At 42.0% G+C, this 23443-nt stretch overlaps 1 protein-coding gene across 1 annotated transcript in view; it reads left to right on the forward strand.

Moving 5' to 3' along the window:
* Positions 1-22845, forward strand: part of tbrg1 (transforming growth factor beta regulator 1) — a 65358-nt gene extending 42513 nt beyond the window's left edge. The window contains exons 6-10 of the mRNA XM_060854109.1: positions 569-631; positions 5958-6197; positions 9933-10003; positions 14359-14600; positions 18310-22845. Of these exons, the coding sequence (XP_060710092.1) occupies positions 569-631; positions 5958-6197; positions 9933-10003; positions 14359-14600; positions 18310-18395 (702 nt within the window). The 3' untranslated portion in view covers positions 18396-22845. The remainder of the gene's footprint in view (positions 1-568; positions 632-5957; positions 6198-9932; positions 10004-14358; positions 14601-18309) is intronic.
* The last annotated feature ends 598 nt before the right edge of the window (positions 22846-23443 follow it).

Genomic DNA, 23443 nt, shown 5'->3' on the forward strand with positions numbered 1-23443 from the left:
CAGATCTGCTGAGTTTCACCAGTAATTTCTGCCTTTGTTTCTTTACTTATCTGTTATATTCCTGTAGAAACAAATCCCAGTGTATGGTGTGATTTCTTTATAACCTTGTTAATCTGTGTTGTTATTTTTACTGACTTTTGTATTTAAACTCCCAGAATCCTGTGTATCCACTTGCTCATTGTATACCAACTAAATTCACAAAAACCAGTCCCATAGGCAAGCAGTTCTTAAATGTGAGATGGTTATTTTTGAAACCTTAACTCTTGCAGCACAGGTTAAACAAGTCTTGTTGTGTTAATATCATTGATGGCTTTTGCAAATATTGATTTTTCTGAATTAGAGAAAACAGCTTGAGCTTAATTCACAGCACCAGATGTCAGAATGGATAATATTTCTTCAAGTGTTATGTGATTAGATTTGTCTCAGTAATCTGATGACATTGTTTAATGCTTGTTAAGTTACAGCAGGTCTAAATGTAATATTTTTCACGTAAAGTTGCAGTATTGATCTGTTTAGGTCAATGGGTTAAATGTGATGTAGCTTAGTGTCGTTATAATATGTATTACAGACTCAAAAAGGAAGCAGGCGTTTCAAGAGACTTGAGAACAGGAATGGGGTCTTTGGTTTGTTGGTAAGTCTGAACCTGCGTTGTTTTAATTGTTATGATTTGTTTTTGCTTTTTTTTTCCTTTTTCCCTTCCTCTCCTAGAACTCAGTTACCTTTTTGTGATGATTTTTACAAAGTTAAAGCATAACAGAAACTGCAGATGCGTGAACATTTAGCAGATCAGTCAATGAGTGGGAAACTGAGTTATCCTCAGAGTCAAAAGGATTCAAGTCCCCCTTGAGAGTCTGAGCACAAAGGCTATGGCTTACATTCCCCTGCAGTGCTGATGAAGTGCAGTACTGTTTGAGGTTCTGTTTTTTGGATGAAGCATTAAACTAAGGCCAATTTTTCTGGTTGGCCGGATGTAAAGGAACCCAATACACTATTTCAAAGAAGAGAAAATTGCTTATCCCTAATATCCTAGCCAATATTTATTTCTTAATCAACATCACAAAAATAAAATAAACCTGGTCATTATCTGCTATTGCTGTTTTCGGCATTTTGACTCTGTGCAGTTTGACTGTCCGTTACAGCAGTGATGACACATCAAAAGCATGTAATTTGCTTTAAGGCACTTTGTGTAGTTGGATAGTTGTGAAAAGCACGATAAAAATGCAGATAGTGTTGAATTCACATTGATCTCTGTTTGCCATAGTTTTGCCCAATCATTTAATTTGGCTTTCTAATTTGCCCCTTTGATCTGCAGGACTTAACTGTGCCTCCTAATTTAAGGTTTCCTGCAAAACACAGCAATAAGCTGAACAGATGGTTCAGATCCCTGTGGAAAACCATGAGATCCTACCAATCAAAATCCATTTACAATTTAATTTTTGCTCCTAACCCCTGATTTGAAATATTATCAAATACTACCCTTCTGGAAGTCTCTGGAAGACACTCCCATACTATCATGTCCATGGCATCCTCAAAAGATTAAATTAAGTTAGTAAGCTATATTTTCCCCATTACAAATCTACACGATTGTGATCAGCACATGTTCTGTCATTCTGCCCTTAATAGATATATAACTTCCACACAACTGATATTAGACTGACAAAAGGTCTACAGTTACATGGTTTCACTTTGCTGATAGAGTTAAAGAATGATATGGCACAAAAAGAGCTTGTTTTGCCCGTGGTGACTGTATTGACTTGTAGAGTTAATCACTTAATTCTACTCCCTGCTGTGTTGCCCTTAAATTGTTTTTATCCCTTCAAGTATTTATCCTGTTCTGCCCTGAATATTGCTATTGTGTCTACTTCCACCACCTATTGTATATTGCTGAGGCCCTGACTGGGATATTTAATACTTCTCTCGATGTAGGTGAAGTGCTAGATAACTGGAGGATAGCTGGTGTGGTTCCTTTTTTGAAGAAGGACAGTAAGGACAAGTTAGCTAATTATGGAACCAGTTAGTCTGATGGGTCGGTGGCGTAGAAATTATTGGAAAAAATTCTGAGGGGCATGGTTAATCAATACTTGGAAAGGCAGAGATTGATTATGGATAGTCAGCACGATCCTGTCTGACAAAACTGAGATTTTTCAAAAGGTGACTAAATATATTGATGTTGATAATGCAGTGGGTTCAGTTTTCTAAGGGCCTTGACAAGGTCCACATAGAAGGTTGGTTCATAAGGTAAGAGTCCATGCGATCCAAGACATGTTGGCAAACTGGATTCGAAATTGGCTGGTAAACAGGAGGCAAAGGGATGTACTTGTGATTGGAAGTCTATGGCCAGCAGTGTACCACAGGGATTGGTGCTGGTTTTGCCATTTGTTATATACATTAACAACTCAGATGTGAATGTGGAAGGTGTAATTAGTAAGTTTGCAGATGACATGAAAATTGGCGGTGTTGATCGTGTGGAAGATTGTCTCCGGTACAGTCTGATGTTGACCAGCTAGGAAATTGGGCAGAACAATGACGGATGGAATTTAATCCTGATAAATACATGCTGATCCATTTTGAGAGTTCTAATAAGGGAAACATATAAATAATGAATGGTAGGTTTCCGTGGAGTACTGAGGAACAAACAGACCTTGGTGGAAATGTCCTTGGACAACACAACATAGCACAGGTAGTCTTGTTGGTGAAGAAGGCATATGGGTTGTTTGCATCCATTAGCATTGATGTAGAATATAAGAGCAAGGAAGTCTTGTTACAACTTTATAAAACATTGGTGAGACCACAGGTGGAATATAGTGTGCAGTTCTGGTCTCCACACTATCAGAAAGACATGATGCATTGGAGAGGGTGTGGATGCCTCTGTGGATGAGCCATCCAGTGTGTCCTTTCTGAGTGCAGATCTGACATTCTTTCCAATTAGTAATGCAACTCCTTCAACTCTTTTACCTTCCTCTCTATCTTGTCTAAAACACCAAACTCTAGATCTTTGAGCAGCCAGTCCTGTCCCTGCTAGAAAAACTCAGGTTGTTATCTTTGGAGCAGTGGAGGCTGAGGGGAGACTTGATAGAAGTGCATAAAATTCTAAGACTCATAACTAGGGTTGATGGTCAGAATCTTTTTCCCAGAGTTGAAATATCTAAAACTAGGGGTCATGCATTTAAAGTTAGGGGAGGAATGTTTAAAGGAGATGTAAGGGTAAAAAATGAGGTCTGCAGATGCTGGAGATCACAGCTGCAAATGTGTTGCTGGTCAAAGCACAGCAGGTTAGGCAGCATCTCAGGAATAGAGAATTCGACGTTTCGAGCATAAGCCCTTCATCAGGGCTTATGCTCGAAACGTCGAATTCTCTATTCCTGAGATGCTGCCTAACCTGCTGTGCTTTGACCAGCAACACATTTGCAGGAGATGTAAGGGGCAAGGTTTTTACACAGTGAGTGGTAGGAGTCTGGAATGTGCTGCCAGAGGTGGTGGTAGATGTTGACACAATAGACTTTTACATAAGCACATGAAAATTCAAGGAATGGAGGAATATGGACAAATTAGTTTAATTTGAAGTCAAGTTTGGCATACCATTATGAGCCGAAGGGCCTATTCCTGTGCTGTACTGTTCTATGTTCTAGAGTGAATGAGGGATGATGGTGAGTCAGGATACGTCAGCTCTGACTCACTCTTGCCTGTTACTCAGAAAGATGTGGATTCAGGTTCCATGTCAGAATCTTTAGAATAAAATCCAGGCTGACACACTGTACAGTACTGAGGGAAGGTTGTAGAGCTGCACTATCTTTCGGATGAGTGACTAAATTCAGCACCCATCTCGCAGACACAAAAGATCCTATAGCAATTTTTCTTAAAAAGTTGCAGGCGTTCTCAAGAGTTCTGTAAGGTATTTATCCCTCAATTTATATTAGCGGAACAAATTATCTGGACAATTGCTGGTGCTCTTTGCCATTTATGGGAAAGACTGCATTTCTTACATTATGGTCGTGAGTACACTTCAGAAGTTTTTGTTGCTGTAAAACATTTTGTGATGTCCTGAGACCACAAAAGATTCTGCTTAAAGATGTGTTTTATTTTAGGAAGTAGGTGGGAATCTGTAGACATGAAACAGGAACAAGAGAGATTATTTTAGAGACGAGAAGTATGTAAGCAGATGAGAGTTTCTCCTGGCATTGTGTTTTTAAAAAAAACAGAGAAGTGCCGAATCAGTTAATTTTCATCAATATTTATTGTCAAGGTTGGCTATAAATCAGTGCAAGCAGACTCGTATTATGAATACAGAGTATTACATTCCATGTTCCAGCACAATTAAAAATGCCTGCCGATGAGGACAAGACCCCATTAATCCTTCAAGAGTCTTGTATAACCTGTGTCGCTGGTGTTAAATTTCTAGTACCTCCAAAGTCCAGTCCATTTTGTTTCTGCCATATCCAAGTTTATTGAATCTTCCAGGATCTCTCCAGATTTTCCATGTCCCTATCCTCCTAAGTTTTACTAGTTTCCTTCTTGGCTGTTGTTGGCATTCCCCAGCATCATCCTGCAGCATCCAACAATGTTCCCAGACTTCTTGTGTCGCCCATAAATTCCTCTATGTCTTGGCCACTCCAGGATCGAGCATGACCTAAACTGCCTGTCCCCCAAAATAAATTGGTCCACACACATAGGAATTCCATCAAGTTCTCTGAAATCCTGGCAGTTCTATATCACACTCCTTCCATTACCCTAACCCTTGCTCTTGTTTCCTCTCAGCCATTATCCCATTACCTTCCTGAAAAGACTAAGAATTTTCAGAATAATGTGGTACGCCAGGTGATTGAATGAGTGGGACACAAAAAAAATGAGATTGGGAAAGAAGCAGAGAGATAATTGCTGGAATAAATTGCTTTGTGTGTGTGGGGCCAGTGCCACTAGTGATGAATTGAGTTCTGTATGGTGTATGAAGTTGTAATATGAGTAAACTGTGGATGCTTCTGCACATTGTCAGTAATGGTTTAAATAACCCAGCAAACCTCATCAGGTTTCTAGATATAGACCTGGTCAGTGTCTAGTGCTGGGTTAGTTCTTGGCTATAGAAATTGTCTGTGGCTACAGGTGTTCTACCACCTGAGGAGAAAGTATTAACCAGGACCCCCTACCTTGAACGGTAGTCATCTGGACACCTACGTCGGCAATAGATGATGTTAGACTTGTGTGTACTGTGTGTAGTATCTACAATGTGCACTGTAGAAATTCACCAAAGATCTTCAGTCAGCATGTTCCAAACCCACGGCCACTTACATCTAGAAGGACAATGGCAGCAGGTACATGGGAACTTGACCACCTGCAAGTTGCCCCCAAACCACTCATTATCCTAACTTGGAAATACATCGCCGTTCCTTCAGTGTCACTGGGTCAAAATCCTGGAATTCTCTTTCTAAAGGCATTTTGGGTCAATCCACAGCATGTGATCTGCAGCGATTCAAGAAGACTGCTCACCACCACCTTCTTAAGGGCAAGTAGGGACAGGCAATAAATACTGGTCAGCCAACTATGCCCACATTTCACTAATGAATTTAAAAAACCACGAGTGAATTTAAAAACAAGATGGAGCAACAAACCATTGTTAAATATTCAACTAAGAAACATGCAATACATTTTGGGTTTTGATACCAGAGGGATGGTGTCTGTGTGACTCTTAGTCACTGATTTTGAAAAGGGGGGCGAAAAACTGGTCAGATACAACTTTTGAGGATAGTTTCTTTCAGCCCTGTCAAAATTTTGACCTGACAATCAGGAGACCTTTACCACAACAATTTGTGTTTATGTGGCATCTTTAATGTAATAAAGCATTTTAAGATACTTCAGAGGAGCACAATCAGAGGGGGCGTGTCTTCACACTGTGCCAGAGAAAGGGGGCACAGGGGACAGGAAAGCCTATTTCTTCTGAAATGGTCCATTTTTTTGCTTTCCAGACGGAGAAGGAACGACAGCAGCTACTCCAGACATACCCTGCACAGCCTTTTCTTGTACCAGTGACTCATCCGCCTGAGTATCCTAATCCTCAGTTAATGGACCATCTCTCCAACTTCCCCTCCCCCTCCATCTTCCAGGAATCAAAACCCAAATTGAAAAAAGTTTTGAAGAAGACTCTGAATGAGAAGTATAGAATTAAGTACCTTCGGCTGCGGAAGACTATAAAGACTCTGATCTTTGTGAGTATTGACTTTAATTTGAGTAGCGTTCTTGTACTGCTGTCTGTTGGCGACAGGAATATGCAGTTCTTATTCATACTTACTATTTCATGGAACACAGAAACATAGAAACTCAGGGCTTGAATAGGCCATTCAATCCTTCAAGCCTTCACTGCTGTTGAACATTAGCTTGGCTGACGCTGTATCACAATGCTATTTTCCTGCTTTCTCCCATATCCTATGATGCCTTTAACATCCAAAAAAGTATCTCTTTCTTGTATGTATTCAGTTACTAGGCTTCCACAGCCTTCTGTGGAAGAGAATTCCACAGATACACTACCCTTTGAGTGAAGTAATTTTACCTCATCTCAGTCCTAAATGGCCATCCTCATTACCTGAGACTTATCTCCTGGTTCCATACTCCCGAGCCTGGTTCCGTCCTCCCTGCATCTAATCTGATCAATCCTGTTAGAAATTTATACATTTCAATTACATCCTCTCTCATTCTTCTAAATTCCAGTAATTATAATGTGTTTCATTGTGTTGTATCTACTCACTCGATACTCTTGAGCTAATTAATAAATTGAATCTGGCTTTGAGTTCTGGATGGTAACTACATGTACCAAGTGCATTGTGGAAAGGAGATTTGTGTAAATGTTAGTGACCTTTCAGAAGCTACAATTCTTGTACTGTACCTTCAGCATGGCATGGTGGCTCAGGGGTTAGCCCTCTGCCTCACAGCGCGAGGGACCCGGGTTCGATTCCAGCCTTGGGCGACTGTCTGTGTGGAGTTCATGCTTTCTCCCTGTGTCTGCGTGGGTTTCCTCCTGCTGCTTCAATTTCCTCCCACAATACAAAGATATGCAGGTTAGGTGAATTGACCATGCTAAATTGCCCATAATGTTAGTTGCACTAGAGTCACAAAGATGTATGGCATGGAAACAGATCCTTTGGTCCAACTCGTCCGTGCCGAGATATTCCAACCCAATCTAGTCCCACCTGTCAGCGCTTAGCCCATATCTCTCCAAACCCTTCCTATTAATATACCCATCCAGATCCCTCTGAGTGAAGGTGGTGGTGAAAGACTTTGTCTATTCTATCCATGCCCCTTATGATTTATAAACCTCTATAAGATCACCCCTCAGCCTCTGGCGCTCTAGGGAAAACAGCCCTAGCCCATTCAATCTCTCCCTATAGCTCAAATCCTCCAACCCTGGCAAAATCCTTGTAAATCTTTTCTGAACCCATTCAAGTTTCACAACATCTTTCCAATAGAAAGGAGAGCAGAATAGCACACAATATTCCAACAGTGGCCTAACCAATGTCCTCTAAAGCTGCAACGTGACCTCCCAACTTCTGTACTCAGTACCCTGACCAATAAATGAAAGCATACCAAATGCTTTTTTCACTATCCTATCTACCTTCAAGGAGCTATGAACCTGCAATCCAAGGTTTCTTTGTTCAGCAACACTCCCTAGGACCTTACCATTAAGTGCATGAGTCCTGCTAAGATTTGCCTTCCCAAAATGCAGCACCTCACATTTGTCTGAATTAAACTCCATCTGCCACTTCTCAGCCCATTGGCCCATCTGATCAAGATCCCGATGTAATCTGAGGTAACCTTCTTCGCTGACCACTACACCTCTAATTTTAGTGTCATCTGCAAACTTATTAACTATACCTCTTATGCTCCCATTCAAATCATTTATATTAATGATAAAAAGTGGCGGACCTAGCACCGATCGTTGTGGCACTCCACTGGTCACAGGCCTCCAGTCTGAAAAACAACCCTCCACCACCTTTGAGCCAGTTCTGTATCCAAATGGCGAGTTTTCCCTGTATTCCATGGCATCTAACCTTGCTAACCAGTCTCCCATGGGGACCCTTGTCAAATGTTTACTGAAGTCCATATAGATCACATGTACTGCTCTGCCCTCATCAATCCTCTTGTTATTTTTTCAAAAACTCAATCAAGTTTGTGAGACATGATTTCCCATGCACAAAGCCATGTTGACTATCCCATATCAGTCCTTGCCTTTCCAAATACATGTACATCCTGTCCCTCAGGATTCCCTCCAACAACTGCCCACCATTGAAGTCAGGCTCACTGATCTATAGTTCCCTGGCTTGTCCTTACCATCTTTCTTAAACAGTGGCACTACGTTAGCCTTCCGGCACCTCACTTGTGACTATTGATGATACAAATATCTTGGGAAGAGGCCCTGCAATCACTTCCCTAGCTTCCCACAGAGTTCTAGGCTACACCTGATCAGGTCCTGGGGATTTATCCACTTTTATGCGTTTCAAAGACATCCAGCACTTCCTCCTCTGTAATATGGACATTTTGCAAGGTGTCTCCGTCTATTTCCTTACATTCTATATCTTCCATATCCTTTTCCACAGTAAATACTGATGCAAAATATTTGTTTAGTATCTGCCCCATTTTCTGTGGCTCCACACAAGGGCCGCTTTGCTGATCTTTGAGGGGCCGTATTCTCTCCCTAGTTACCCTTTTGTCCTTAATGTATTGTTGAAAACCCTTTGGATTCTCCTTAACTATATTTGCCAAAGTTATCTCATGTCCCTTTTTCCCCTCTTGATTTCTCTCTTAAGTATGCTCCACTGACTTTATACTCTTCGAAGGATTCACTCGATCTATCCTTACATATGCTTCCTTCGTTTTCTGAGCAAACCCTCAATTTCATCCAGCATTCCCTATACCTACCAGCCTTTCCTTTCACCCTGACAGGAATATACTTTCTTTGGACTCAGGTTATCTCATTTCTGAAGACTTTCCATTTTCCAGCTGTCCCTTTACCTGCGAATATCTGCACCTAATCAACTTTTGAAAGTTCTTGCCTAATATTGTCAAAATTGGCCTTCCTCCAATTTAGAACTTCAACTTTTAGATCTGGTCTATCCTTTTCCTTCACTCTTTTAAAACTAAAAGAATTATGGTTACTGGCCCCAAAGTGCTTCCCCACTGACACCTCAGTCACTGCCCTGCCTTATTTCCCAAGAGTAGGTCAAGTTTTGCACCTTCTCAAGTAGGTACATCCACATACTGAATCAGAACATTTTCTTGTACACTTAATAAATTCCTCTCCAATCGCAGTCCCAGTCTATGTTTAGAAAGTTAAATTCCTCAACCATATTATTATTCTTACAGATAACTGAGATCTTCTTACAAATTTGTTTCTCAATTTCCCTCTAACTATTAGAGGGTCTACAATACAATTCCAATAAGGTGATCATCCCTTTCTTATTTTTCAGTTCCACCCAAATAGCTTCCCTGGATGTATTTCCGGGAATATCCTCCCTCAGTACAGCTGTAATGAGTCAGGGGTAAATATGGGGAATGGGTCTGGGTGGGTTACTCTTTGGAGGATCGGTGTGGACTTGTTGGGTCGAATGGCCTGTTTACATACTGTAGGGAACCTAAGCAAAATATTATTTACCAAGACATTGGACAGAAGTGATGCAGTTGACTCAGATTATCATGGCTTTTTTCGGGATGGGCAAGAAATGCTGAACCTGAGAAATAATGAACTGTAAAAATGACAAAAAATGTGACAGTTATTGAAGTTCTATCAAGCATTTTAGCTGCTGATGTGTTGTAAACTGTGTTGCTGAACATAGTAAGCATTCTGTGAGGGGCTACAGCACGAAGTATGGAATGAACTTTTTTGAGTTAAGTAAGCAAAGATAACCTTTCTTTATGACCTTATTTATGGGTATAATTAATCTATATTATAGGAGAATGCAGCCCTCTGCGATGAAATTGCTTATGTAGAGCAGAAATTCATCAGGACTAAGGAAGAACGACGGTAAGGAACACTTCTAACTGTTGTTGCTTATAGAATCATGGAGTCCTACAGCATGGAGACAAGCCCTTTGGCCCAAACTGGTCCACGCTAACTCTAATTCCCTGCACTTGGCCCATATCCTTCTAATCCTTTCCTATCCATGCATTTATCCAAATGCCTTTTAAATGTTGTTAATGAACCCGGCACAACAACTTTGGCTGACAGCTCATTCCATATGCGTACCACTCTCTGTGTAAAAACATTGTCCCTCGGGTTCCCTTGTGTTCTTTCTCCTGTAACTGTAAACTGATTCCTTGGGAAAAAGACTTGAGTGCATTCGCCTATCCATGTCTCTCATCATCTTATACACTTCTATAAGATCCTCCCCTAGTCTCCTACTCTCGAAAGAAAAAATTCCTAGTTTGTGCAATCTCTCCCTATAACTCAGACCATTGAATCCTGGCAATATCCTTGTAAATTTCTTCTGCATTTTTTCCAGTTTAATGACATCCTTCCGAAAACAAGGTGCCCAAAACTGAACACAATACTCTATGTGCGGCCTCACCAGCATCCTGTACGGCTGCAACATAACTTCCCAACTTCTATACTCAGTGCCCTGACTGCTGAAGGCCAGTGTGCCAAAAGCCTCCTTCACTGTCCTGTCTACCTGTGACTCCACTTTCAGAGAACCGTGCACCTGAACTCCAAGGTTCCTCTGTTCCGCTACACTCCTTATGACCCTACCATTCACCATGAAACTCTTGCTTTGATTTGACTTCACAAAATGCAAGACCTCACACTTACCTGTATTAAACTCTATTTGCTGTTTCTCAGCCCAACTTCTCCAACTGGTCAAGGTGCTGCTGCAATTTCTGATAACTTTCCTCACTGTCCACGATATCGCCTTTTTTGGTCTCACGAGCAAATGTACGAATCATGCCTTGTATGTTGTCATCCAATTCATTGATATAGATAACAAACAGTAATGGGACCATGCACCTATCCTGACATAGTCCACTAGTCACAGGCCTCCAATCTGACAAGCATCTTTCCACTATTACCCTCTGCTTCCTACCATTAAGCCAATTATGTATCCAGTTTGCCAGGTCCTCTTGAATTTCATGTGATATAATCTTCCAGAGCAGCCTATCATGTGTAACCTTATCAAAGACCTTACCGAAATTCATATAGATGACATCTATCGTCTTGCCCTCATCAACCTTTCTGGTCTCTTCATCAAAGAACTCTTAACAAATTTGTGAGGCATTATTTCCCTTGTACAGCTGACTGCTCCTAATCAAACCCTGTATTTGCTAAAGCATGTATAGCTTATCTCTCAGAATCTTCTCAAGTAACTTAACCACCACAGAGGTAAGGCTCACTAGTCTATAGTTCCCAGGTTCTTCTTTGTAGCCTTTCTTGAATAAGGGCACAACATTGACTACCCTGCAGTCTTCCAGAACCTCACTCATGGCTAATGATGATGCAAAAACATCAGCCAGGGGCTCCTGCAATTTCTTCCCTATCCTCTTGCAGGGTTCATGTATATATCTGGTCAGGACCAGGAGATTTATCCACGTTCATACATTCTAATCTGTCCAACACTTCCTTCACTGTGATATGGACTGTCCCCAAGGTATGACCACTAACATCCCCAATTTCTCAAGTCTCATGTCTTTCCTGTGGTAAACACAGAGGAGAAATATTCATTGAGGACCTTGGCCATTTCCTGCGGTTCTACACATACATGTCCACTTTGTCCCTGGAGGAGCCTTATTCTCTCTCTAGTTATTCTTTTTCCTTTAATATACTCAAAAGAACCTCTTTGGATTCACTCTCATCTTCTCAGCCAAAGCTACCTTTTCTCCCTCATGATTTCCTTCTTCAGTAACCTCCTGTATACCTCCAGGAATTCCCTTGATCACACCTGCCTGTACCTGAGTGATGCTTCCTACTTTTTTCTGGTCAAAGCTCAATATCTTTTGTTGTCCAGGTTTCCCTATTCCTGCCAACCTTGTCCTTCACCCTCACAGGAACATATAGACCTTGAACTGTAGGTGTCTCACTTTTAAAGGCCTCCCACTTGCCAGAGGTCCCTTTACTTGCAAACAAACTATTCCAATCAACCCCTGCAAGCTCCTGTCTAATTCCAGCAAAATTTGCCTTGCTCCTATTTGGAACCTGAATCTGTAGACCAGTTTTGTCCCTCTCCATAACTATTTTAAAATTAATAGAACTATGGTCACTGGTCCCAAAGTGCTTCCCTCAAGGTCACCTCAGGCACGTGCCTTGCCTTAGTTCCCAAGAGTAATTCGAGTTTGTCCTTTCCCAAATAGGACCTTCTACATACAGCTTGAGGAAACCTTCCTGAATACGCTTAACAAATTCCACCCAATCTAAGCCCTTAACGCTCTGGCAGTCCCAGTTTATATTAGGAAAATTTAAATCCCCTACTGTGACAACTCTATTACTCTTGCAAGTGTCTCCGATCTCCCTGCATATTTGTTCCTCTAATTCCCGTTGACTGGGTGCCTATAATACAGCCTCAATGATGTTACCATCCCCTTCTTATTTCTTAGCTCCACCCACAAAGCTGGATGATTCTTCAGTTATTTCATCTTTGATTACTGCTGTGATACACGCCTTAATCAACAAAGCAACTTCAGCTCGCCTCTTTCCGCCACCTCTGTCCTGCTAAAGCACCTGTACTCTGCATGAAGCTGCCAGTCCTGTCCATCCCTTAGCCACGTTTCTGTAATGACTATAATATATCAATTCCACCTACTTATCCATGCCCTCAGTTCATCGGCCAAGACTTATCTAGTGCCCTCTTTTCGCCCTCCTGATTTCACTTTTGCATTAAAATAGATGCAATTTAATCCGATAGGTATTCCTTGATCCCTGTCATGTTCCAGCCTGAGCTGTCTCTTCACTTCACTATTTCTGATTACTATATCACCTTCCAGCCTTGCAGTTGCCTCCCTGCTGTCGAGGATCCCGCTCCCCTGCTGTTAAGGATCCCAGCCCCCCACCCCCCGCCAATCTGCTTTAAACTCTCCCTTGTAACATTCGCAAACCTGGCTGCCAAGATATTGGTCCCTTTCCAGTTCAGATGCAATCTGTCCGTCTTGAACAGGTCACTTCTTCTCCAGAAAAGATCCCAATGATTTTAAAATTTGAATTCTTGCCCCCTGAATGAATTGTTTAGCCACATATTCATCTGCTGTATCCTCTTGTTCTCCCCTCACTCACACGTGGCACCCAAAATAACACTATGGGCAATTTAGCATGGCCAGTTTACCTAACCTGCACATCTTTGGACTGTGGAGGAAAGCAGAGCACCCAGAAACCCAAACAGACACGCAGAGAATGTGCAAACTCCACACAGTCGCCCCAGGCTGGATTTGAACCCGGGTCCCTTGTACTATAAAACAGCAGTGCTAACCAATGAGCCACTGTGCCGCCCCAAATTAACCAAAGTTTTGCTGAAAATAGCTGAAAGTCTGTCTGTGGATTTTGCTCAAAAATACGCTTTTGAAATTAACAGGGTTTGTAATTTTCCTTTTCTCCTGATGTCATTAGTCTAGTTTATTTGCTAGTACAGAGGAAACTCGATTATCTGAACAAGATGGGCAGGCACTATTTCGTTCGGATAATTGATTATTTGGTTAATTGATGCAATGCCTTTCCTCTGGGGCTTGGAATTTTCTACTGTCTGCTCCCCGTTCAGGAGGCTAGCAGCAACAGAGCACATGCGAGCCCTTGCCCACCCCGAACACCACCCATCACTCCCCCACCCCACCCTCCAACACTGCCCTCCGTCCCCCAACACCACCCCCCCTCGTCTGCCCCAACAACTGCCCCGACAACCCCCACCCCCCTCTCCCAGGCATCTGAACTGGACACCAACAACAAGACTGCTGCTGCTGCCTTTTGGCAAGGGGGGGTGGGGGGGGGGTGAGTCTACAAATAGCGTGCGCGCGACACACACACACACACACAACTTTTTACTGCAACTTTTTGACAAGTTCCCCCTTTGCCCTGTACAGGACAATGTTATCTAGGGAACATGTATGTAGAACTTCAGGGAAAGTGTGGGAAGAGAGTGAGAGGACGTGGGAGGTCAGTCATTTAGAGATGGTGCTTGGGCTCCCGTCAGTTCAGGACTGTTCTCGGCAGCACTTTTAATCACTGTAAACAAAAGATGCTATCAGTGTTGGGCACACGTCTTTGATGTAATCTTTCTGTCAGGACTTCGAGATTGCCTTCGGATAATCCAATTTTCGGATAATTGGTATTCGGATAATTGAGGTTCCTCTGTGCATAAAATGGATGTTTCTAGCCATGATGTTGTTCCTCTCTCTAAATGCCCTTAGGTTCCTATTAAAAAGGCTATTGCAGCATCAGAACATAACTGATGGGACTGACCTTGCAGGAACTATCAGCACTGTGCTTACTCCTCCTATGTACAATGTCCCTGGAGGATCCAATCAAGTGCCAGGAGTCTCAAACCTTCCTACAACACCCATTGCCAGTACGTCAGTTGGAGAGGAGGCGGTGGGGAAAAAGTCAAAGAAGGACAAAAAGGACAAAGGAAAAGATAATGGCAAAGATGATGGTAAGACTTTGGTCACCCTGTGAGTCCTACAGGAGTGACCAGTAGTTGTTCGATGCACAGTGGTGCAATCATGAGTCAGTATCAGAAAGCAGAACCTGTGTGTAATGTAACTGCTGACTGTGCAGTGGTTCACTTCCAGCAGAGCATCAGCAGGCAGCACAGATCATTTAACCTCGTTGTGCATGGAGTGCAGATTCTTTAGCAGTCCTTTAACAAAACCTTTTCACTGATCTACACATCCTGCTAATGTCAGAGGTGGATCCTGATAACAGAGGGAGTTCCCAGCTTGATGCAGGTTGATACTAGAAGTGGGAGATGCACTGTGGATGTAAAAGAAATTCAGAGGCAGAGATTTTGGTGGAGAGGAACTAAACGTAATGGCAGGCAGCTTTAAATCTGCTGCAGAATAAGTTGGTACTGAGCTCCTGTGGAGCCTCACCATTTTCCCAATCTTTGTTCTATGCTAGAGGATAGATCCTGTTAATGTGGATAATAGAGGTCTTCTTTGAAACACTTTGGAAAGCAGTGTCAAAAGGTGGGGTGTGCCAAGGGGGATCAGAACTCATCATGATAAAACATGCATACTTTCCAAAAAGAATCACTAGATTATAATCAGAAGAATGAATTCTGAAAGATCATTCTTTGTCCATGAATAATGAGACTACGTGTTGTTGTGGTTGCGAGTATTTTTGCTGAGCTGGGAAGCTGATTTTCAGATGTTTTGTCCCCTGTCTCGGTGATGGTTTTAGTGCTTTGGAGCCTCCTGTGAAATGTTGCTGTGCTGTGTCTTCTGGAATTTATTTGGTTCCGTTTCTGCTGTTTCTGGTTGCCGGTTCTGGTTATTTGTTGTAGTGGCAGGTATGATGGGTCAAGGTCAGCGTGCTTATCGATGGAGTCTGTGGCTGAGTGCCATGCTTCTAGAGGTTCTCTGGCTGTCCTGTGTTTAGCTAGTCCTATGATTGTTGTGTTATCCCAGTCGAATTTGTGGTCCTTGTCATCTGTGTGTTTGACTACAGATGGTTGTGGTGTTTAATGGCTAGTTGGTATTTGTGGATGCAGGTTACAAAGACTCCATGAAACACTATATAGGGCAAACAGGCAGACATCTTGTAATCCGCATCCATGAACACCAACTAGCCACTACATGCCACGACCAGCCGTCCCTACTAGCCATACATGTAGACGACAGGGACCACAAATTCGATTGGGACAATACAGCGATCATAAGACTAGCTAAACATGGAACAGCCAGAGAATTTCTAGAAGCGTGGCACTCAGCCATGGACTCCATCAACATGCACATTGACTTAGACCCAATATACCAGTCACTATAACGAACAACTGGAACCTGCATAAACGGAACCAAATAAATTCCAGCAGACACAGCACAGCAGCATTTCACAGGAGGCTCCAAAGCACTGAAAATGTCACCTAGACAGAGGACGAAATGTCTGCAAACCAACTTCCCAGCTCAGTGAACGTACCCATACACAAACCTTGAACACCACTTGTTGCATCCTGGATGTTGTGCTTACATATTGCATGATTAAGGACTGCCTCAGTGTGAATGGCTCACTACTTAAGCACCCAGCATATTTCCACACTAAAGTCACTGGACAAGCTTCAACAATCTCATTTTAATTAATAAGAGAAACTCCCTGGTGCAAGTCATCTTGAGTCATCATGAAAACAAGTGTTCCACACACTTCTTCCTTTCTAGAAGCAAACTTACAGTTGAGTCTAGGAAGACCACACCTTTGAAGGAAGTGGTTGGGGGGTTGAGAATCTGACTCTGTTTGAATTGCCATTTTGGATTTAGGGAAGGAATTTCCCATCCCTGGATGCCCTTCTCTTACCACTTTCATGGAGCTCCCATGACACTAGGCAACTAAATGGCAGATCACCTTCAATCTTGGAAAGCGGTTCCCAATTAAACAGCGGGCAATGCAACTTCAGCTGTGGCTCATTCAAGATTATTGACCTGAATATTCCAGGTCTCATCCTTAATAGTACAGAAATGGGCAACTTGCTCCATTAATCTGTACTGTGGTGAAGGCCTGCACAAGCCTCCTGTCACTCTCAGTTGACCCCTTTCAACAAATTCTGTTGCTTTCTTCCTCATGTGCTGTTGCAGCTTCCCTTTAAATGTTGATACATATTAGCTTTAACCACTCTGCTTGGGCCAGCAAGTATTCACTATTCATTGGGTAAAGAATTTTCTCCCATATTCCCTATTGGATTTATTAGTGACTGTCTTGTAATTTTGATCCATAATTTGCACTTGTCAAATGGACGCATTTGTTTTATGCTAACCCTATCTGACTGCTTCATACCATTAATAGTCTGTACCCAGCCACCCTTCAGTTCTGTTTCTTTCGACAAGAAATGTTCAGGCTTTCCTTATTAGTATCTAGTCAGTTTTAGTGTCATCCTTGCAAATCCCATTTGTACTTTCGTTAATGCCTCTATATTCTAAAATGAAAGGAAAATATGAGAAATTGTAACATGGACCATCCCAGGCAAAGCCAGTTGTTCCACCCTGAGAAACTTTCACACACTATTATTTTATATCATGCTCCAGTTCAGTGCCCCTCACTGTCATTCCACAGAGGAACCTCAATGATGGTGAGAAATCACCTAGACTTTGCCCTCTGCTCACAGCTTGACAAACTGCATACACAGTAAAAGCTGTACATGGCAAACATATCAAACAATCTGACGGTAAAGCTTGTGAATATACAGCAAACTATGCATCCTGCTCACCTCTATACATATCCAAAACAGTGTATTTCAGAGTAAATCACCTCCCATGAAACAGCTGCAGCTATTTTGCGTCAATCTTTTATCTCAGAATACACAAATCATCTTCCACTTGACCTCAATTATCTCCCAATGAGCATTCAATACAAGCACCTAAGCCTTAACTTTTCAGTGACCACAGTCCGTCTGCAGACTATAGGTACAAAGCACAGTCTTTCTACTGCAGCCATTTCTGTCTTCATAACAAATCCTAGGTGCCATTCTGTCACACTGGCAGACTCTCAAACTGTGTTGTCAGTCTCCCGTTGTTTGTGTCCCCCCCCGCCCCAAACCCTGTAAGTCTCCAAGGATCTGTGTTGACTCCATCAAAGTCTGTGCCTTCTCCCAGTCCTTGTCCATGGGTCTGTGCAATAATTTGTTCAGCGACTGGGGCTCTGTCCTGTCACTGTCAGTTTCCAGGGATTGTTATGTTGGTTTGCCATTTATCACAAAGCATTGTCAACGCAGAGAAGACTATCGAAATATTAATGCAACACTCATCATCAGAGAGGATTGACTAACCCTGAGATATGATGTGGTGAGCTAATTAAATTACTATCAGTGGCAATGTAAAACCTCCTCTGATTGGTCAGTGACATATTATTCCATATTGGTTCCATCTCAGTAGGCACATTGTTACATCTGCCCAAGTCATTCAATATAGTGAAGTTGGGGAACATGGAGGCATTGGGATGTGTGATTCATTTGTGGAGATTAGATCACTTGGAAAGGTCATTGTTCCAAATATTTGGCATGAGACAGAGGTCATCCAAATGCAGCATCACTTGCAACTGTCTGTGAGGCTGTCTAGAGTGCAATTGTGGTCAAACTGCATGATCTGGAACGTTAAATGGAGAGTGGGGTTGGGGAATGAAGATGACATCAGTGTACAGTGACACTTTGTGTTCAGATTCGCAGCCTTTACTCCATGGATATCAGTGCTTGAGCTCGTCTTGCTGCCAGGAACGTTATTATGAGGGCGAAGAGGAGGGCTGATTGGAACATTCTTATTTCCTCCCCCGACTGATGGCGAATGCGATGTTGCTACAGGAAAGGCTATTTGATGAAATGCAAGCAGGGAGAGTATCAATATTTTCAAGTGAACATTATTGGAGTGATCTAGCACATGGGATTATGATGGCTACTGATATTTCTGCAATGTGTAAAAGCATTTGGCCAATTTGTACTCACTCAGGGTGCCAGTCTCCAATCCCAGGAACATATCTTGGCCAGTGTTAAACATTTACAACTGAACTCAGTTATTGGTCCCTACCTGTTGAAATGTGACCATATCTTTCTTGAAAGCACCAGGATAGATACCTGTCTCTTTAACATATGGGAGAATTGCAGCAGGAGGCAAGCAGCTGTCAGCCATCCAGTCAAAACGTTTTGGGGATGGCCTGGAGATCTGGAGTGCTGATTTGATGACAGTAGGACATTCAGTGCTGTTGATTATTCCTGGTAAAGAAATTTGGCTGTTGGTGGACATAGGTGGGATTCCTGACGTCTCTAGGTTTTAGGAGTCCAAAAGTTTTTTGAGGATCTTGCTGCCGTCAAGTTTTAGCTTACCCTCAGTATTCCATTATGAAAATAGGAAATGTTGGAAATACGCTGCAGCTCTGGCAGCATCTGTGGAGGAGGAAACTGAGTCAGCGCTTCAGTTCCGTGCCTGTCCTCAGAATCCGAAACAATCAGAAATTAAACTGATTTTAAGCAAGTACAGAGGCAGGAAAAGGTCAAAGGTGTGGAAAGGATAAAAGGGAAAGTTTGTTTTGGGATGAAAGGGAGGAGAGATTAAATAACAAAACAGATGGTGTAGGACAAAAAGAAATAGTGATGGGACAAATAGAAATGTTTATAAGCAGAACTAACATGAACATTATGCACCACATCCAGACCCAGAGCAATGAGATTGACTGTTAACTACCCTTTGAATTGTCCCTAACAAGTCACTCAATTCAAAGGCAATTAGGAATGAGCAATGATTGCTGGCCTTGCAAGAATTTTTAAAAAAGGGCATTGTAAAGAAGTGAAGGTTGGTATGGAGCAGAGAATTAAAGTGACAGATGACCAGAAGCTCAATCTGTGCTTGCAGACTGTATTCAGTCTCACCGCAGTAGCGGAAACCACCTAGTGAGCGCTGAAATTAAAGAATCGTTTTATCTGATTGGAGTAACAGTTGGAGGGGAGGAGATGAAAGGGAAGATGTTGCATCTTCTGTGTTTTATGTAAAATCTGAATGAGTAGGAGAAGGACTAGATGAGGCCATTGTAGAGGGAACAGTCTGTTTGAAATGTTGAAAGTTGTAGGGAGCTGTGTTTGCTGGTGGGATCATGCTAGAGAGGAAGGAAATAGTCAAGCTCATGAAATTGACTGCAGAGTTGGTAGGTAAGGACAGGGAACCCCATCCTGGCTGTGGGACTAGTGGGATGGAGATTGAGATGAGAATTCTGTGAAATGGGATGGAAATGGTCAGGGGGCCTGACTAACATAAGTGGAAGCTGTTATTGGTCAAGGGTAAAAAGGAAGATTCCTTGGAAGCACTTGTGTAGAAGATTACATCATCACAATGAATGATGGTGACAAAGGAGAAGGAATTGCAAAAATAGAAATGAGTCCTTATAGGAGGTAAAATTTGGAAAGTATAATGAAGTATTTCTACTAGCAATTGATTGAGAGTGTTCTCTGAAATGGAAGATGAGGAGGGGAAAGTGAACAAAGTGTATTGCATTTATTGTAGTTCCAGGATGCCTCAGACGAATGTTATAAAATAAAGTTTGCCACTGAGTCACATAAGGAGATATTAAATCAGGTGACCAAAAGCTTGGTCAAAGATGTAGATTTTAAGAATTGTCTTAAAGGAGAAAAGTGAGGTGGCGAGGTGGAGAAGTGTCGTGAGGGAATTGCAGTCTTCAAGTCCTTGGCAACTGAGGGCACAGTCACCAATCATTGGGAATACACAAGAGGTCAGAATTTGAGAATCACATAGCTCCCCAAGGGTTGACAGTCTGGAGGAGATTGCACAGACAGGAAGGAGAAGTTCATAGAGGAACCATTGCAGAAAATCTAACCATGTGAAGACTAGGGGGAGGAGGAAGTTTGAAACAATATTGATTAAATACTACAATTTAGACTGCGAATGGGAAAGTGACACCAAGAAAATGATCAGGGCGGCACGGTGGCTCAGTGGTTCACTCTGCTGCTTCACAGCGCCAGGGACCTGGTTCAATTCCTGTCTCAGGCAACTGTCTGTGTGGAGTTTGCGCATTCTCCCCATGTCTGCGTGGGTTTCCTCCAACAGTCCAAAGATGTGCAGGTTAGGTGAATTGGTCATGCTAGATTGCCCATAGTGTTGGGTGCATTAGTCAGAGGTAAATGTAGGGGAGTGAGTCTGGGTGGGTTGCTTTTCAGAGGGTCGGTGTGGACTTGTTGGGCCGAAGGGCCTGCTTTCACACTGTAGGGCATCTAATCTAATCTAATCAGTGTACCAGAAAGAGAGATGAGATTGGGGACATGATTCACACTGAATTCTGTTATTTGCTTGTTGTCAGAAGGTATTTACAAATAATATTATTGGCAGAGTTGGAACAGAGCTGCCCTATTTGCCTTGTGTTACAAAGTGAACCTATTCCCTATCTCCTCCTCTTCCTTCAGTGCTCATCATTTTGGGGAGGTGCAGGTTAGAGGAAAAAGTTCAGGAGAGAAAATTGGGAATTATTTTCACACACACAAGATAGGAGAGATTTGCAACTCTGCTCTGAATAGAGACTATAGAACATAGAACATTACAGCGCAGTACAGGCCCTTCGGCCCACGATGTTGCGCCGCCCTGTCATACTAATCTGAAGCCCATCCCACCTACACTATTCCATGTACGTCCATATGCCTGTCCAATGCCGACTTAAATGCACTTAAACTTGGCAAATCTACTACTGTTGCAGGCAAAGCATTCCATACCCTTGTTACTCTCTGAGTAAAGAAACTACCTCTGACACCTGTCTTATACCTATCTCCCCTCACTCTAAAGTTGTCCCCTCGTGTTTGCCATCTCCATACTTGGAAAAAGGCTCTCACTGTCTATCCTATCTAACCCTCTGATTATCTTGTATTAATGGAAGATCAACTGTTAATTTTACATCTGAGATTAACTTTGTGAAGAAGTATAGAGGTAGGGAGGGGTGTATGCAGAATTAGGTTAAGAATGTGCTATTCTCTCACTGAATTACAGAACGGACTTAGGGGGCAAAATGACCCCCTTTCCTTGCTATATTCCTGTACTGTCAACTAAGTGTGAACAAACATTAAGATTTTTTGCCATGTTTTAGCTTGATATTTAATTTAGACACAATATACAATACGTTCTAATCTAGATTCTGACATAACTCGATATAATGTTGCTAGGACTCCTATTAGTTTTGGTCTCTGAACAGATAGCTGAAATATGGAATACTTCTTACCTTGGGAGTGTTTGAAGGGGATAGTGTACTCCTTCAAACCCCTTCTTTATCTAAACTTCTGCTATACTTGCCCTCAAAGTGTTTGAGAGACAGTTTAGAAGGAGCTCTACTCTGTACCTAACCCTGTACTGTATCGCTGTGGAGTGGTTGATAGGATATTGTAAAAAGAGCTTTACTCTACATTTAACCCCATGCTTGAGCTGCCTTAGGAGTGTTTGACGGGAGCAGAGTACAGGGAACTTCATACTACCTAATCCTGTGCTGTACCTGCCCTGGCAGTGTTAAATGAGGTGTGTAACGGGTGCTTTACTCTGTTTCCAACTTGTGCTGTATCTCCATTGTGTTTGATGGTGATTCCTCATGCCGGACATGGCAAAGTGCTTAATGAGTACAGGACTCCAGAGGAAAAAAAAAAGAATAAATTGTTCAGGAATATTTATTATTCAATCCTGTCTAAATGGATTGTGTTTTAAATACATGGTTTATTAAGCATCTTCTAACTCAGGGGTGTCCTTTCACGGGTTAGCCAGCATTGTCCTGCTTGGATATCTGAGGCTGCACTGAGCACTGGAATATATGTTTGCAGCTGCTGACAGTCACATTACTGTCAGTGCTTGAAACTTGCAACTTATTTGGTTTTGTGTTAGTGGCGGCTCCTTTTGAATTCAGCTAAGAGTTATTCAAATTTCTACAAGTGCTTTAGGTGGTGAGAATGTGGTTAGGTCTGTGGGATTCAAATTTGGTCTTAAACTTTCACAAAGCTCAGGTTTTGATGGGAATTTTCTGTATATGGCAAATATCAAAGGAAGAAATAACTATAAACAAAAGTTTAATTTAAAAATTACAGTTTATTATGTATATTGTATAACATTTATTATTTCCTTTTTGAGGAATTAGTATGGTTTGACATTTGTTCTCATTATATGCATTTTATATTGCTGTTATTTATTCATGCATTCACCAATTGTATAATAAATTCAATTGGCATTTAAAGCCAAAACCAGGACTGGTGTGATGATATTCTTGGAGAACATGCAAAGGCATCTATAGATACAGGATGGATCCTTTAGCTAAAGAAAGGATTTATGCTATTCTGGGCACATTCCCAAAGCTTATCAAACAATCAGTGTGGTGATACTGTTGAGGCTGACCTGAGCTGTAACTCATTGATGCAGCTAATCAAAGCTTTTGAAAGCTAAAATAAGTGGACTAACATATATTTTCTGGTTCTCACATAACTGTTCTGAGATCACGAGGCTTGCTGTGGAAGGCATGAAACCACAAAATGGTGCAGGCACTTCCAATTCCTTGCTCATCACAGAGATTCTGATTTTGTCTGTCCATCCCTACTCGTGGCTTGCCTCACTCAAGAGAGTTATGGTATCTTAAATCCAAATGTATAATGTATGTTCTAAATGTATACACTCTTTCCTGGTAGTCCACTGGTGACCAGGGACATAACAGTGACACTACCAACTGAATAGCATAACACCAAGGAGTCTGGGGATCCTTGTTGGGATGTGGCATTTCTCCAACATACATTCAAAATTGGTAGATTCTCAATCTTGCACCAAGACATCCAACATC

The sequence above is a fragment of the Hemiscyllium ocellatum genome, chromosome 43 (genome assembly GCF_020745735.1).
Source record: "Hemiscyllium ocellatum isolate sHemOce1 chromosome 43, sHemOce1.pat.X.cur, whole genome shotgun sequence".
NCBI classification, from domain to species: domain Eukaryota; kingdom Metazoa; phylum Chordata; class Chondrichthyes; order Orectolobiformes; family Hemiscylliidae; genus Hemiscyllium; species Hemiscyllium ocellatum.